The 17,425-nt window shown below is 45.4% G+C and overlaps 2 protein-coding genes across 3 annotated transcripts in view; one reads left to right on the top strand and one right to left on the bottom strand.

The window, feature by feature from the left end:
- ABCC3 (ATP binding cassette subfamily C member 3) overlaps positions 1–2,647 on the top strand; it is a 42,617-nt gene extending 39,970 nt beyond the window's left edge. Inside the window, exon 31 of the mRNA XM_057713947.1 lies at positions 1,110–2,647. Within this exon, the coding sequence (XP_057569930.1) occupies positions 1,110–1,218 (109 nt within the window). The 3' untranslated portion in view covers positions 1,219–2,647. The remainder of the gene's footprint in view (positions 1–1,109) is intronic.
- Positions 2,648–3,228: 581 nt separating this feature from the next.
- Positions 3,229–16,386, bottom strand: LOC130840140 (ankyrin repeat domain-containing protein 40-like). 2 transcript variants are annotated; one of them, XM_057715287.1, is made up of 5 exons: positions 15,990–16,386; positions 10,674–10,822; positions 9,481–9,963; positions 6,252–6,433; positions 3,229–5,647 (listed from the first exon to the last, which is right to left on the bottom strand). In XM_057715287.1, the coding sequence occupies exons 1-5, from the start codon at positions 16,121–16,123 to the stop codon at positions 5,501–5,503; spliced, it is 1,095 nt and encodes a 364-aa protein (XP_057571270.1). In that variant the 5' UTR covers positions 16,124–16,386; the 3' UTR covers positions 3,229–5,500. The 2 variants fall into 2 exon arrangements, with proteins under 2 accessions (XP_057571270.1, XP_057571271.1); XM_057715288.1 differs by having other exon boundaries at positions 10,674–10,757; positions 15,990–16,128.
- Positions 16,387–17,425: the final 1,039 nt, after the last annotated feature.

Raw genomic sequence — 17,425 nt, 5'->3', positions numbered from 1 at the left:
TCACACTACTGAACATGTAGTTAGAGCCTTCAGGAAGGAAGCAGGGGTCCATGTGTGTAGGCCAAAGGAAGCCAATCCACACAGGGCAGCCAGGACACTTACTCTCCAAAGGAAGGGAAGCACCAGCCAAGCCCTAAAGGATAAATAAAAGTGGGGAAGCAGGGGAGGAGATGGGATAGGGAGGGAGCTGAAAATTTCAGAAAAAGGCTGCACCACATGCAAAGGCCCTGAGGTAGGAGGGCACATGAGGCTGGAGTAGAAAGGGTGAAGGGGCAGTAAAAGCAAGAGGAGGGGGAGAAAGAGACAGGCCTCACTCTGCTGCACTTTGAGGACCATGGGAAAGCATTCAGCCCTTACCCTAAGGGCAATGAAAAGCCAGTGAAGAGAGGGAGGCAGTCTCCTGGGCTTCAATTTGGACAGCGGCTAGGCAGTGATGTCCATAGGCACACCTCTTCCCAGGACACGTTTCTGGGAGCCCCATAGGCTGGGAAACAGAGTTCGTGCAGCCCAGGCCCTCCTATTGAGGAGCATTTCCAGGACTTGGGGGAGCCCTTTCTGCCTCTGCCTCACCCTGGGAGCCAGCCTGTTGGCCCTGCATCAGGTGCACCCTGTGTTTAGTTGGCAAGAGATTCTAATCCCAGGCCCAGGCTTGACTCTGGGTGCGTGGGTGGGGGGAGACCCACCCATCAGCAGCAGCCAGATTTGCAGGCAAAGTCCCAGATTCCAGCGTCAGGCCTCACTGCAGCCCAGTTTCCCGCCGTGTTCCTTTGTGAGTTGGCACAAAGCAGATGGAAGCACACAGGCCCTGTGACCCCGGCGAGGGGAAGGGCTCATTAGGGAAGGTTTTCAGAGCCCCGACTAGCAGAGATGAATAGGACCTTGCGTTTGATCCCAGAAACGGCCTCATCTGCCAGGACAGCAAACGGAGTGGCTAAAATAACCAGCCTTGCAGGCATGCACATGTGGCATAGCACTGTGTTTGGTGGGTTGACTGAAGTGGGAGGGCTGGCATGTCATTGCGGGACCTGAGCAGTACCCAGAGGGCAGGGTTGGACCATGAAACCAGACCTGGGCTGATGGAGACTTGATCGCTTCTTTTCTTTGGCTAGGGTCCTGGTCCTGGACAAAGGGACGATAGCTGAGTTTGATTCTCCAACCAACCTCATTGCAGCCAGAGGGATCTTCTACGGGATGGCCAGAGATGCTGGACTTGCCTAAACTATATTCCTGGGATGTCTTCCTGGTTTTCATCAGGAAGGGAAAGGACACCAAATATGTCTACAGATTGGACTTGATGGCAAACGCTGGGGACGTTTGTCAGCTTCTGTCCCTGTTAAGTGCTTTGCAGGAGAGCCATGCTAACTGCTTCAGGTGAGGAAGTGAAGCCCAAGAGGGGAATGACGTGCCCAAGGTTATAGCTAATTTGGGGCAGAGCCCAGACTCGTCCCCCAGTCTCCTGATTCCTAATATGGTGTTATTTCCACACTGTCCTGTTTTCAATCATTTCATGGGATGACCTCCCTACCCCCATGATTTCTCATATTTTCTACTCTGAAGTTTTTTTTTTTTAAATAAAGCCTTTTCCTTCTGGAACAGAAGACTGCCAGGTCAGGTCGTCCCTAGGAACTAAGTCTGGTACCTGGGGTGCTGGCCTGGATCCATTAAAAATGGAACACTGATGAAATAAAGCTACGTGTCAACCATACACACAGCCCAATGTAGCCCTTCTCTGTTCACAAGGTCTGGGGACTAGGACCTTTAGAGAGAGGAGGCAGGGAGGAAGGAAGGAGAGGCAGAGGTAGCCTTTATCCACATCTACATGGCTGGAAATATCTGAAAACTTCAGACCCAAGCGCTTTTGGCTGGAAATATTGTCTTCACAGCCAAAACCTACTGGGTAATTGCCAGTAGTTCCCGCTCTGCTGTGCAGATACTGTAAAAAGGTGAGAAATAAAGCCCCTGAAATCTGACCCAAGGCCTCTTGGGAAAGCTGCTGTGAACACCTCCACAGTTATGTCATCCCTCAGACTACTACACCTGCTTCTCTAGGGGATGAAAAGTTCATGGTGCTTTATTTCCTTGCCCCTTTAGCAGTCTGTTCCAGACAGGTCCCCATCACCAGTGAGGTCTCCAAGTCGTTCATCTTCCTTACTCTGGGTGAAGCTGAATGTGGGAGCACAGAGCAGCCCAGAGGCTGCACCCTATCCTCGCAGTCCCAGGCTGATAAAAGAGATGAGGGGGCAAATTCAATTTGCTTTTTTTGAGCAAGACAATAAAGTGTTTATTTTTATGCAGGTCAGAATTTACCAGGCACATGGCCTTCTATTTGGAAGGGATCTCGTCTCTTTGTTAGCTTACTAAGTTTTCTGGTCTCCTCTGACTCTCATTTCTGCGTCCTTTATTCTTGGTATAATGTGACTGGTTGTGGCTGATGGTTTTTTGGTGGTGTTCCTCCACCCTAAATGGTTTGCAGCAGGTGTGGAGATGGCTCCTTTGATCTGATTTTTCTATATGCATCAGGCCAGCCTGTGCTGCAGGACTATTTGTTAAAGGTCAGTCACATTTTTTTTGGCAGGCTGTTTCTGCCCAGGATGTTTATGAGTGTATGGAAGAAGACTTCCATCCTTGTGATAAAGCAAGTAAAGCACAAATGCCCAAATTATGCTGCCTCTCCTTGGAGCTAAGAAAAGGTCTCTGCTGTGCTCCCTGATGTATCAGGCCAATTTGGCATGACCTCTGCTTTGTGAGGCTCCAGCTGCCCCAAACCAACAGAAATGCAGATTCACTCGGCATCATTCTCAGCTAAAAATCTGACGGTGTAAGGCTGTGTTTCCTCTCCTGTCTTGGGAGTTTGCCTCTGAGCTCACTGAGACCCTGACAGGCGCTGACAGCCCAAAGGAGGGGCTCAGTGGTGTAGAGTAAATAGGATAATCAAAAAATGTGGTTAATGGAGGATGACCTCCATCTAGCTGGCTCAGCTGCTCTGGGGAAATGAAGCTGACTGCTGTGAACTGAGAGGAAAGACACCACACAAAATATCTGTCTCCGGAGCCACTGACAGGCGTGAGCGTCGCCACAGCAGCAGGATGGAGGAGGCTCAGGTGGGGACCAGTCCCTTCTATTTTCCCTCCAGAGGGTTTTGTCCCTGGAACTGTCCAACAATTTGAACCCCTTATGATTAGAAATATAGTGCTGTTTAGGAGGGCAAAATTAAAGAATATGGGCTTAGTTAATATTTAATTTTAATAACACTTGTTATGCTTGAACAGTCAGCAGTGCACAAAGAGAAAAATCTTCAGTGAATGTTTACACACAGCGTGAACACATGCTTTAACTATGCAGTGCAGGAGGGGGGCAAATCCACTGTTAACAAAGCTAAAAAATCATCCTTGTTATAAATTACACAAAGCATATAAAAATATTTCTCTGAATGCATAGATTAAGACTTTAAACTCACCTACCAGCAACTGCGCAGTCTAATTCCACTGCCATATGCAGGAGTCAGTTGACCACAGAGGGCTTTATAAGGGAGAAGAGAGCAGCGCAGGGCCCACCTCTCACTTGCAACTTCCTCAGCCTCCCTTTCTAAGCCCGGGAAACGCCCTGGAGCTACTCCTCTGTAGGCCACCTCCCTGCCAGGGGCTTCCCCTGTTTCCAAGAATTTCTAATTGATCTGGATGGCTGGAAAAGTATTAACCACAATGATTTAGACATGAATTAATACTGGATTTATATATTCCGGGATAAAACGAGCCTTAATTGTATCAGTAAATTGTAACTTTTTTCAAAGGTAAGGGAAAAAACGGTTCGTATGTCTAGACACACTAGCTTCTGACTGGTTGAAACACAAGGGAAGTTTCTTCTTTAAAGCACTTCAGAGAAAGGGAGTAATAGGCAACCTTTACTCTGCTAGGTAAACGCTGCACAAGGGTGAGTAACTCACCACCAGTAGTGGTGTAATACAGTTAAGTCAGGGAACAGAGTGACTCCACGTTAGCCTTGAAAACACCTCAACCTCAGCTCAGCATTTAGGCAGCAGGAGGCCATTATCTCAGCACAACATTCTCTTCCACTGACATCTTCTGCACATTCTCTCTCAATCGTAGTGTTCCAATAAGATTAACACAGTTAGGAAGTTAAGTTTCTTTGGAAACGATAGGCACTATGGGGAGAAAGCTTCTTAAGACAGCAGGGATGCTCTTCAACAGCTGGCTTCAAACCCCTGATCTCCTGTTTGTCTAAGTGTGCTCGTTCTTATTTCTAAAGTTAAGCTGTTTATTTCAACAAGACAGTAGCTTTTCTTTTTAACATTAATGACACTGAAGGGAAGGAAAAGAATCCTTAAGTGCGTTCTTTAGAAGAATTCTTATGAATTATGAGTTTAATCAGGTGTTTGTTTCCAGAACAATGCCTGGTAGATTCACAACTGACTTTGTTAAGTAGGTTGGTGGTGGTTGTGGGGGAATCCCTAAAATCAAACAACTGGTTTACAAAAGCAACAGATTGCAGAGTTGTGTAAAAATCCCAATAATTTCAAAATAATCTTTATCTTTGATACAAAAATAAAGATGCTAACTCTTTTAGCTCAGTTTCCCACAACAACCTTTAAAATAGCAACAGATTCAGTCTGGAAAATTGGTTTTCATTTGTAGTGGAAAATGAGAGTGGAGAACATGGACCAGCAGTGTTTGTGCTCTTCTCTTTCAGTGCAATTAAACAGAAACACGAAGACAGGAAGCACTTCAGTTTAAAAACAAAAAGAGAAAGAAAAAGGCCCTTGCTCTTCAGAAAGCATCAGAGAGCCCTCTAGTGACTACCAAGGGGAGTTAATGCAGAGATGACTAGGCAATGGCAGTCTAGAGACAGAAGCAGTCAAGAGTGTTTACAATGGAAAAAGTGGGGGAGGGGAAGCTCTTTTGGTTAACAGCATATTTACAATTAGGTAACTGTATTCTTAAATACTTTTAACCTGAGTAACATTTATAAATATGTTATGTGAAACCTCACAGCCACAAGTCATACCAAAATTCCTATGTCCAGCACCTGTGCTTTTCCCAGGTTTCCTCTCTAGTCAGTTCATGTTTCAAGAGAGTTGTGAACATGCAACCAAGAGAAGTGCGTCCTGGCCCTTCAGGTGCACTGTCAACAGGACTGGCTAGAAATAGGCTCTGCTCTCTTTCATCTTCAGCTTAGACAACTCTCTACGTGCTGCACAAAAAACACACTGGATATAGAACTGTTGGCTTCTGCCTCTCCAGGCCACTTCTCAGCTGTTCACAGCTTCAAGCAATAGGTTTATTGTGCACCAAGAGACTTGGAAGAGTGGCACCGCTGCTTGGGGGTCAGGGGCTTCCTACCTTGGCAGAACGATGTTGGTGTATCCTATGCAGTGGCACCTGGGGCCCTCCCGGGCATCCAAGGCATTTAGATCAATGGCTTGTCCTTGGCCCAGAGGTGATGCACACTGTCATAATACTCAGTGATCAAAGTCCCTGCTGCATTAGTAAGTCAGTTTTGAAGCTCTCCTATTGTAGCAAGGCCTTTCAGTCAGTGTGGATGCAGCATTTCTGAACAGAAAATGATTTTCACTTATCATTAGGACCAGTTCCAGCTCTTGGAAATCTTGGAGTCGAGCAACATCTTTGTCCTAAAACAAAAATAGGTTAAACAGATTAAGAGAAGCCACTTGTCTCCATGTGTCTGCTGTGCTGTGCTGATACCAGCGATAGTGCAGGAAAGTCACCAGGAGCATAAACTGGGTTGGAGTGGTAGAAGCCCTTAACGGCAGTTGCTACAAGATGAGGACACCCCAAGGGGAGAGGCAGTGCAGGGATGTTTTCCTCAGGGGCCCTGAGAAGCCAGAAGCCTGACGTTCAGGGGACCCAGAGATGTTAGGAGGACCATATATGTATCTACGTAGATTTGCCCTATAATTTAGCCTTGTTCTTATGCTATGAAACACAAGGCACATCTGACAGTGCACTAAGGAAATCCTTACAGATCACTACAGAGAAACAACCCAAAATAGGCATATGTGAATGGTAATTCAGAACATTCTCTCTGGTATCCTACAACTTTCAGAAATACCAATGTCTCTATAGGCCCAGTAGAGGAAAGAAAGCTCAAAGGAAAACCACTCTTTGCTCTTTTTCTCTTCTCTTCTCATTTCTTCAACTATGACTCATATACCCAAGGAGGAAGCGAGATGTTTTCCAAATGGAAAAAGCAATCCCTTAACAGACCTTTCTTACCTTTCTTACCAGAGTATTGGGTAACTTTCTGATCTTCTCCACTTGATCAGGATTAACACCCAGCTCACAGCAACTCACTCTGAGCAATTCTTGGTAGGTGAGCTCCCGTCGGTCCAGTTCAATTTCAATGAAATCATTTTCTCGAAGAGATGGGTCCTGAATCCTCACCTTGAGTACCAGCTCTAGGGAAAAGGCGGCAGAAATGTTAATGAAAGATTCTGGCATAGTAAGTCGATGCAATTTAAGATCTTTTCCAAAGATGGTTACCCTTAATAATGCCCTGTGCGGAAGGCCTATGCTACCCAATGAGAAAACGAAGCACAACCAGCATGGTCTGCTCAGGCCCAATTCTGGCTCTGCTAGTGCAGTTGCCTGCACTGTCCTACATCTAAGACTGTGGTTCACACAGTAAAGGGGCAGCAGGCGGAGATGGTGGACAATCATCCCAGCTGTACAGAAGGACAACTGACTTCTGCTGCTGGAGCTGAGCGGGTAAAGGCTTGAGAATGGATTTGGGTATCAAAGTACACATAAGCAAGGGAAGGGGAAGAGAGGTGAAAAGAAGGCACGAGAACGATATGGTACAAAAGTTACTCTACAAAGATTTAACAACCGTGGATCTAAAGACATTTATTATATACGAAATTCCTTGCAATAAACACAGTACAAAGCAAAAAGATAAGCTACTAATAAAAATTAAAGTTTTGGGACTTCCTAGGTGGCGCAGTGGTTAAAATCTGCCTGTCAATGCAGGGGACACGGGTTCGATCTCTGTTCCAGGAAGCTCCCACATGCCGTGGAGCAACTAAGCCCATGTGCCACAACTATTGAGCCTGCACTCTAGAGCCCGTGAGCCACAACTCTTGAGCCCATGTGCCACAAGTACGGAAGCCTGCGCACCTAGAGCCCATGCTCTGCAACAAGAGAAGACACCACAGTGAGAAGCCCACGCACCACAACAAAGAGTAGCCCCTGCTTGCCGCAACTAGAGAACACCCGTGGGCAGCAACAAAGACCCAATGCAGCCAATAAATAAATACATACATTTATAAAAAAAGGAAAAAAAAATCCATGAGAAAAAATTAAAGTCTAACTAGGATCTGAATTTAGGATACCTTAATAAGGGAGGAATCTTGGCTTTGAGAGTGAACAAACACCATTATTCATAGGTCTGGAATCTAAGCAATGTTCCCCTAAATTCTGAGCCTGGCTGCCATGATGGCCCAAGCCATGCATCTATGTGCGTTTGGTGGTTCTGCTTTGCTCCTTATATATGAATCCCTCACGGCACCCCTGGGCCACTGTTAACAGCACCAATAGTAACAGGTCCTCAAAACCAGAAAGTGAGGGAGTTACTTATACAGAAAAAGAAAGGTAAGACTAGACTACACCCTTGGTGTTTGACTGGAATTGGAGGTATTAGGATAAACTTACAGTTTTTAATATTTTTTAAAAGATCTAGGTTAACTTGATATAGATATACAGAAAAAAGTACATATGTAGGTGTGTGTTTGCACGCCTTTTCTTTTTTTTTAACTTCACTAATCCACTCAGGTCAGTGTACATCTTGATATACAGGAAGCATATATTCATTTTCTACTTTCCATCTAAAGTATCAATGGAGAGTTTGTTGCTTTTGTCATAAATTGTGGGAGCTGCTTTCAACTCTGTCTTTTGTGCCCTTGTGAACCTTGAATGATGTGGTACGAATGGGTATGACCATACTCTATCATGTACTAGATGTGTGATTCTGGGCAAATTACCTATCTCTTTGCGTCTAAGTTTCTTTATTTCTAAAATATACATAGGGACTTCCCTGGTGGTCCAGTGGTTAAGACTCTGTGCTTCCAATGCAAGGGGCACGGGTTCAATCCTTGGTCGGGGAACTAAGATCCCACATGCTGTGCAGGGTGGCTAAGAAAAAAAATCTTTAAATAAATAAATAAATAAATAAAATAAAATGTACATAATGGGAATTCCTGGAGGTCCAGTGGTTAGGCCTCATGATTTTCACTGCCAGGGCCCACATTCATTCCCTGGTTGGGGAACTAAGACCCTGCAAGTTGTGCAGCAAGGCCAAAATAAATAAGTAAATAAATAAAATAAAATGTACATAATACTACCCAGTTTGTGATTTTGTTGTAACAATTAAATGAGAACTTAGACTGCTTTGAAGTTATGTTACTAGGTACACACATGTTTAGTTTATAACTCTATCTTCCTGGTGAATCTTTCCTTTCATCATTCAATTGCTCTTTATTGTTTGCTTGCTTTTCTTTCTTTTCTAACTGTCGTCTGAGTAAGCCTAGAAGAAATGATACACTACCAGCAATGAGCATACCTAGTGTTCACATTCTAGTTTCTGAATACCATTCTCCACCAAAAAGAACCAGAGCTCCTTGGAGAAATAGCTGATTCCAAGGCTGGAGCAGGGAAAGTCACACGAGGGAGCCTGAAACATCTTGCTGCACCACAAAGTAAGGAAGTGCTCCAAGAATGATGGACATGTCCAAGAGACCCAAGAACTAGCTCCAAGGGGCTCCCTCTGGATAAATCTGGCATAATTGGAACATCAAAATAATCCTACTAATGGATTATAACTGAATAAATAAACTAAGAATCTGTGAGTTCATACTGATATAAATGGAGAAAGGAAAGCCTTTATTTATAGAATACCACCTAATAAATAGAGAAAAAATAAAAGAAAATCATATTCTACAAAATAACTGGCCTGGACTCTTCAAAAATTTGAGGTCTAAAATGATAGCTAAAGGCTGAGGAAATGTTCAGATTAAGGGAGACATGATAGCCAAACACAAGGGTGATCCTGGGCAGTGGGCAGGAGTGGAGGGAGTGAAGATAGCGACAAAGGGCACTGGTGAGACAGAATTTAAATACAAACTATGGGTTAGAGAATAGTATTATGTCAAGGTTATATTTTCTAAATCTGATCATTGTACTGTGATTATGTAAGAGACTATCTTTGTTCTTAGAAAAAACACACTTAAGTAGTTCAGGGTAAAAGGGCAAAAGATAACTTGTAAATCTGAGTAAAGAGAGTTCCTTATGCTAATTTTGCAACTTTCCTATAAGTTTGTAATTATACTCAAAAGAAATAACAACACCGCCCCCCCCCCCCCAAAATAAAACAAAAAACCAGGAAGTAAAGCACTAGACCTCTGGATACCATCTGCCCTGTTGCAGAGGCTGTTTGCTGATGAGAGGTTACTTTGCACATTAAATGGAAATGCTCCGGTGAAGAAAAATGGCTGGAATGCTGGCGCTGGTCCTGCATATGTCCCATTTTGAGGCTCCAGAGACACTGGTGGCTTGGACGGGACAGAAGAGAACAGGGAGCGACTCTGACTCACCGGTGGCTGACAAACAGGACCCGGTTTTGTGCTTTCTGGTGTTCTGAGTATGGCAGAGGGGGCAGACACATATCCATTCTGAACCAGTGCCAAAGAGGTGTGGTCCTGTGGAAAGGCCCCAAGCAGGGGAGGCTCCCCAGGAGGCAGCAACGGAGGCGAGCGATCTGCAGGGGGTGATGCAGGTGTGGAGGGGCCCCCATTCTGCAGCTGGGCTGAATCCTCTGACACAGGGGTACAGATAAAAGGGAAGGCTGGGCTGGCCAAATAGTTGGGAACAAAGGGCAGTTCTGACTCCTTCCTCAGCTGGGGGAGGTCATCACTGTCATCGTCATCTTCTTCCACTTAAAAAGACAAAAACACATAGCCCTTTAAAAATTACCAAGTAAGAGGCTTCCTAGGTGGCGCAGTGGTTAAGAATCTGCCTGCCAATGCAGGGGACAAGGGTTCCATCCCTGCTCCAGGAAGATCCCACATTCCGAGGAACAACTGGGCCCATGTGACACAGCTATTGAGCCTGTGCTTTAGAGCCCATGAACCACAACTATTGAGCCCATGTGCTGCAACTACTGAAGCCCACGCACCTAGAGCCCGTGCTCTGCAACAAAAGAAGCCACGGGAATGAGGAGCCCACACACCACAATGAAGAGTAGCCCCTGCTTGCTGCAACCACAACTAGAGAAAGCCTGTGTGCAGCAACGAAGACCCAACACAGCCAATAAATAAATAAATAAATAAATTTATTTAAAAAAAATACCAAGTAAAGAGTATCTTGTGAAAGCTGGTGTCCTATGGTATACCACAAATGTTTTGGTCAGTGTTCACTGCAGGTTTATTGTTACCATTTTTATCATCTTAAAGTTTACAGGTAAAAAACCAAAACTTTATAATGCCTACCTTTCCGGAAACAGCATGGAATAATTATCTTGGCTCAGTAAGACTATCTTGTTTTTAGAAACAGATTGGCTGTTTGGCATCAAGAACATATACAATAATACCATACGTCTTAAATTAGTGTGACAAAATCAAAAGCTGCCTCAAAACACAGACTCACCTCCCATAATCTTCCTAATTTCTCTCCTTGATGTTAACTGGACCGGCATCTCTCCCTTTGTGGTAAGAATCTCTTTGTCAGCTCCTGATTTTAACAAGTAAGAGACCACCTGACCATGATTGCGTTTACATGCCCAGTGTAAACAGGTCCTATGCCAAAGAAAAGAAAAACAGAGTGATTGAAAAAGTGGAGAGGTGACTTGGGATTTCAAATTCTACACAGCAGTAAATAAATATATGCAAGCCTGTTAAAGTTCAGCTGTTAGAACCAGAAAATCAGGCTGGTAATCTTAACTTCTCTTTTCAGAAAGCAGATGATCGAAATATTTAATATACTGAAAATTTATTTTTAAATTTCATTTCTAGCCCTGGGAAAAGCTAATTATTCTAAGAGCTTTAATTCAATGGCTTCCAGAAGGCTGGCTGCCTGGCTGGCCAGATAACTCTATTGACACTGCTGAGTGTTAACTCTATCAGTGTTGCTCAAAAGATTATCCCAGCCCCTTTAAAATATATTTTTACATGGCCATATTCCTTTTAAGAGACTATGGAAGGGACGTCCCTGGTGGTCCAGTGGTAAAGAATCTGTCTTCCAATGCAGGGGACATGGGTTCGATCCCTGGTCAGGAACTAAGATCCCACATACTGTGGGGCAACTAAGCCAGCACCCTGCAACTTACTGAGCTCACGTGCCTCAACTAGAGAGCCCATGTGCCACAAACTACAGAGCCCGTGCACCCTGGCCTGGAGCCTGCACACCACAAGTAGAGAAGAGGAAAAAAAAACCCCACACGCCACAACTAGAGAGAAGCCCAAGCTTCACAGCAAAAGATCTTGCATGCCTCAACAAACATCCCATGTGCCTCAACTAACACCTGACAGACAAAAAAAAAAAAAAGAGAGCGAGACTATGGAAACTTGCTTCATATGCATCAAATGTCACTTGAAGATTAAATATCGTCAGGCTACTGATCATCTCTCATCTGCAGCTTGCTCTGCCAAAGCAGAATCCTGTCTGAATCCCAGTTACTCTTTTCCTCTTTACTTGCCTTTACACACACAAAAAAGGATTTCCAAATTTCCATGTTTAAAAGTTTACTTCTCTAGTTCTCGCCAGAAGGCTACAAACATATCTTCATCTGCCTAAACACAAGGCACTACACACATATTTTAATTCCTAAAGCACTTGAAAAATGTACATCAACAGCCAAAAATTTTGAGAACTCCTCTAAAGTATTAGACTCATTTACGCAAAACTAGTTATCTACTATTGTACACACAGGAAGGGATTATGTACACTCTAAAGAGCTATTATTTTAACACTGCACAGAAATATAATTAACATGCTCGCCAAAACTCCATCTAATAGAGCTACTAAATTCATCCCCAGTTGCCAAAGCTGAACGTTATGGAAGGAAATTACTTTTTTCCCTTCTGTTTTGAAATGCCCTCATTCACCAACTCTCTAATTGAACTGAGATTAATATCTTCAGAGCTTACAGACAAATATAAATATGGTAAAGAACAGAACAAATGTTCAACAGTGAGGACTAGGTCATCCACCTGAGAAGTATAACCACCTAGAAAGTACATTTGGTTCCAGGAAAAAGCTGATTTGCCCTGGGCACCTTAATATTTATGACTTACAGAAAGCCAGCTTCTCAGGCTGGCTGGGAGCAACTCCACTGATGTTTCAAAGTGATATTTGACATCCCAAACGATTATTCATTAGAATTAGATTACCCAGGTGCCTTTAAAATGTACTCTATGATGAAAACAATGCCAATTTGGGGAAAATAAGTCTTGACATGGACCTCTAAAATACAAGCTCTGTGAAGATGACGAAATAGCTGCTTGAATATACAGGTACTTAATATTTGCTGAATGAGTGAACCAAGGACAAGGAGGGCATTACTCAGAACAGAAGGATCCCATATATCCCTGATTCTGGGCCAACTACAGCTGAGAGTGTGTTTGTGTGTGGATGTCTTGAAAGCTTGAAAAATGAATAATTATAATGAGAAGCAAGCACTCAAAAAAGAATGGAGCATGATGAGAAAACTATGTTCCCTTCTGGCAATAAAGTGCCCACTTGCTAGTAGTAAATCACTTGTTCATGACAAGCTTGAGAGTGAAGGAAATAATACACTGCCAGTGGATCTGAGGACAGATCATTTGGGACAAACCAACTAGCTAAAGCATCGCCATGGAAAGTGGGGTTAAGCCAACACAGCATGTCCCCATCAGCCCTGTGCCCTGAATGATCATCATTCATAGCCCAGACCCGTGCAGCTCCGGGCAGCCATAGCTCACAGGCACTGCAGCCAGGCAATATTTTCAACTTCATAAGCTATTACACTTATTCCTTAAATCCAAGGCGTATGCATGACACCTGAATTACAGTTGATGTGGGAGCTCTATCACTGAACTTCAACTCTTTAAGCTTTAAGTTTGTAGTCAGAATAGCCTCTCAGTGCTGGCAAGTATTTCACACCAGAAGCACAAATTTCATTTGTGCAGAAATTGGGGTTACTGAGCAACTAAAACTTGAAAGCAGTAACCATTCTGCTTTTCTATGCTACTGACTACGTTTTTTGAGGGTAACATTTCCATCCCATTATCTAGCACAATGCTTAATAAAAAAATAATAGCTAAAAAAGGAAAAAAATAGTTAACACAGATATAATGATACTGAACACTGTTCTAAAAGCTGTACATATATTAATTCACTTAATCCTCTAAACAACCCATGAGTTAGGTACTATTAGCAACATTCTCCCACTTTACAGATGAAGAAACTGAGGCAGTCAGCAAATAGACAAAACAAGCAGTATGGTACACAGCAATTGGTCATAAGGACAATAAAGCAAGGGAAGAGATTAGGGAATGCTAGAGACAGGGGAGGGGCATGGTTCAATTTTAAGTTGAGGGCCAAGCAAAGACTCACTAACGGGACGTCTAAGACCTGAAGGAGGTGACGGAGCAAAAGCATTTTAAATCAAAGGAAGAGAAAATACAAAAGCCTTGAATCAAGGTTGTGCCTGGTGTATTCAGGAAAAGCAAGGAGGCCAGGCGAGCAGAATGAAGGGGGCAAGGGGGTAAATCTGGAGATGAGGCTTAGAGGTAAAGACGGAGGATGCTGGGACAAGGAGTCGAAAATGTAGGACCCTGTGGGCTTTTACTCACTGTGAGATGGGAGCCACTAAAGGGTTTTGAGCAGAATGAAATGACCTGACATGTTTTAAGTCCAGATCCCTCTGGCTGCTGTGTTGAGAAAATACGTAGGGTAGAAGGAGTAGTTAGGAGGCTACTGCATTAATCCAGCTAACAGAATGATGGTGGCTTTGCACCAGAGGTGGAGTGGTAGAGCTAGTGAGAAATGGTCAGATTCTAACCACATCACTGCCAGTGGAGCTAGCAGGATTAGCCGCTTGATTGGATGTGGGGTGTGAGGGAAAGACAGAAGACAAGGAGGGCACCAAAGCTTCTGGCCTGTGCACCTCAGATGCTGAGACGAGGACGCAGGAGCAGGCTGGGGGCAGTTAGTGCTACGAGGGAGAGCAGGAACTCAACCCTGGACATGTTGAATTTGAAGTCCTATTAGACATCTTTCCCAATTTAACCAACTTACATTCACTGAGCACCTACTCTGTGGTTAAGAAAGTATGGTTTGGGGGCTTCGCTGGTGGTCCAGTGGTTAAGACCCTGCACTTCCAATGCAGGGGGTGTGGGTTCCATCCCTGGGCAGGGAACTAAGATCCCACACACCAGAGCAGCAAGGGCAAAAAGAAAAACAAAAAAAAGAAACAAAAAGTATGGTTTGGAGGCAGATGCTGGGTTTGTTTCCCAGCTCCATTAGTTACTATAAATTCTGTGACCTTGCGGAAATTACTTCATCTTTCTGGGCTTCAGTAGCCTCATCTGCAAAATGGAGAGAATAAAAATAGCTATGTCCCTGAGTAGCTGTGAATGAAATAATACACATAAAGCACTTGGAACCTTGTTTGCACTACACAGCAAGCTCAATTAATGTTAGCTATTTATGTTCTGCGGCATCTCCTTAAATGCTCACAACACGCTTCTGAAATAACTGGAAAATGAAGTGACATGGGCAAGGTCATATAGCTAAGCAGGAATGGAGAAGAACCTGCAGGAAACACCGTTCTTTCATTCTTCCACACAACAGTGCCTCCCAGTGCCCAAACAATGATTCACAGCTGGTGAACCACAGAACAGTGCTACAAATGGCACACAGAGAAAAAGCAAGCTGGTTTGCAAACACTTTGAAACAAAACAGAAAAAGGAGTTTCTACTGTTTCCTGGCTTTCTGGACAGCTACCCAGGCCGTTTTCTTGAGGGTAAGTTGGTAGACAGATTTGTGAGGAAGACCTGTGATTCTGGTCCTGGCTATTACATTAATAGTTGTGTGACCTAGGGCAGGTTATTCTCTGGGGTTGAACCCTCTCCAATGTTCCTTTCAGTTTCAAACTGTATGATTCCACGTTAAAAAAGGAAACATCTGCAAACTCACTTGAACTCTCAGCTAGCAAAATAGGCTGGTTAAGCATTACCTGGATCAAATAACAACTTAAAATTTAAATGTGAAGAGAGCAGAATAATACCACATTCAGGAACTTAATACTACAAATTTGACCACCAGAACATCTTAAAATGAGACTCCTTATTTAGTTGGAAAGGACTCAATTGCAGGCAGGCATCTGAAGTCTCGGATAAAGTCCCATATTTGAAGCTGTTGTAAGAAAACAAAGCAAAACACTCTATACGATAGATGCATTAAGTCTTCCTGCAACAGGCAGCTGTAGGCAGCAGCCTATCACTGCTACAGTGAAACAACAGAGAAGCCGAACAGGGATACGAGCGATCTTTTTTTCCTCGTCTTGAGAAAAGAAATCGTGCTAGTTTATAAAATCCACATTTGCTCAGTTGCTTGTGCTTTTTGCTCTGCACAGACGTGTTCCTCAGAGTAATTCCAGCCTCGAACCGGGGTGAGCTCCAAATTAGGGTAAGAGTCGCAGCCAGCATCCTTCCGGCCACTTTAAGGGGTGGGGGGGGACGGTAGGGCGCCGGGCCAGGGTTTGGGTGGGCGCTGCGGCGGCAGGACCGCGCGGGCCGGGGTTTGGGCACCACGCGCCGCCCATGCCCGAGGCAAGGGGGCCGGGGCTGGCCTCCAGCGCGCGTGACCTCGTGGGCCCGGGGCGCCAGGCCTCGCCTTGGCGGGCGTCGGGGGCAGCGCCAGGCCGCGGTCGCGCCCCAGGCCGGACGCTCTGCCCCTACGCCTCCCCCGCTCCCCACTTACCAGCCGTTGACCTCATTTTGGGAGTTCACATCCACCCCGCTCTCCACCAGTTTCCGCACCTCCCGAATGTCCCCCAAGGCCGCGGCCTCCCGCAGCCTCTCCTGCTGCTCCTTCTGCTCCAAGAGAGCGTTCATCTTCCCTCCGCCCCAGGCCCCCGCCCGGGCCCGCCCGCCCAGCCCCGGCCGGTCAGCGCCGCCACCGTCGCGGCCCGCTCCCCGCCATGGGGAGGCCGCGCGGGGCACGTCCGCCCCGCTCGCACCGCCGCCCGCGCCCAGCCAAGCGCCTCCGCTCCCCGCCGCCGGCCGCCCGCCGCTCCCCTGAGGCTCCCGGCCCCCGGGCCCAAGCCTCCTCCCGGCCGCGCCTCCCGCGGGCCGGCTCCGGGGGAACCTATTCCGAGTGACAACCCTGACCCAGATCGTTTCTGTTCCTACCCTCGGCGCCCGCGCGGGCCGGCTGTTTACATAACTGCTGCACAGCAGCATCTGCCGTGATTCACCGCCTATTTTTAGACCTCCCTACCCTGCAGCTTCCAGGGAGGAGCACAGACACAAGGAAAGGGAAGGACGTGTGTTTGAGAGGCAGAAGAGCCTTATCCTCTGGCGCAGGCTGTTTACCAGGCATCAAAAATAATTGTCCCCCCCCCCCCCCCCCCCCCGGTTTGTTCGGCTCTTTTTCTTTGTCTGAACCAACTCTTGCCCAGCAGGATGGGGAAATGGGCTGAAAACGAGCCTGTTATATGCCCATTATTGCAGAGAGAGTACACGGTTCTTCTTTTGACAGTGCTTGGGACCATTCAGCTCGGTTATTTGTTTCAGTTGCTGTTCTTGTGCATCTCAGTTTAGAGATTTCTTCTAACTTGGCTTTCAGGAACAATATATTGTGCTCAGAGTCTATAAAATGTGATTTCTTACTGCTTTTAAATCATAATCATCTACTCTTCGTGAAGTCCACGTAAGGAAAAAAGAGAGAAAAGAAGAGCACCAAAGAGGCTTGGGAGTTATCCCAGTCTCTGATATCAGGAGCTGGGGAGAGGAACGGTGCAAGTATATACCGCATTCTGCCTGACTCTTTGCCTGATCAGTCTAATGAGGCTCGGACCCTGGGCTGGCACTGCTCTACTACCCAGGGGGAGAAGAAGAAGCATAGTGTTTTGCTGAGCCCAGGTACCTGGGAGAGACCTTCCAATGTGGCACAGGATGGAAGCTTGCAGATGGGGTCGGAAGGATTAAGGAAATAACCCAGGGGTGGAAAGGAGGAAGGCCTGAACACAGAGGGGAGATAAAATAGGAAGTGAGGAATTCAGGCATGGAGTTTTCCTTTCCCTCTCTTGGGGCAGCCCCAGATTTGCACAGGAAGCTTTTTTCTTGCTACTGTTTAAGAAAAACCCAAATCTGTTTGTTTATTACGATACAGTCATTCACACAGTACACAGTGCA

The sequence above is a fragment of the Hippopotamus amphibius genome, chromosome 17 (genome assembly GCF_030028045.1).
Source record: "Hippopotamus amphibius kiboko isolate mHipAmp2 chromosome 17, mHipAmp2.hap2, whole genome shotgun sequence".
Classification (NCBI taxonomy): Eukaryota; Metazoa; Chordata; class Mammalia; order Artiodactyla; family Hippopotamidae; genus Hippopotamus; species Hippopotamus amphibius.
The sequence above is the reverse complement of the archived record's forward strand: the minus strand, read 5'-3'. Positions and strand labels throughout refer to the sequence as shown.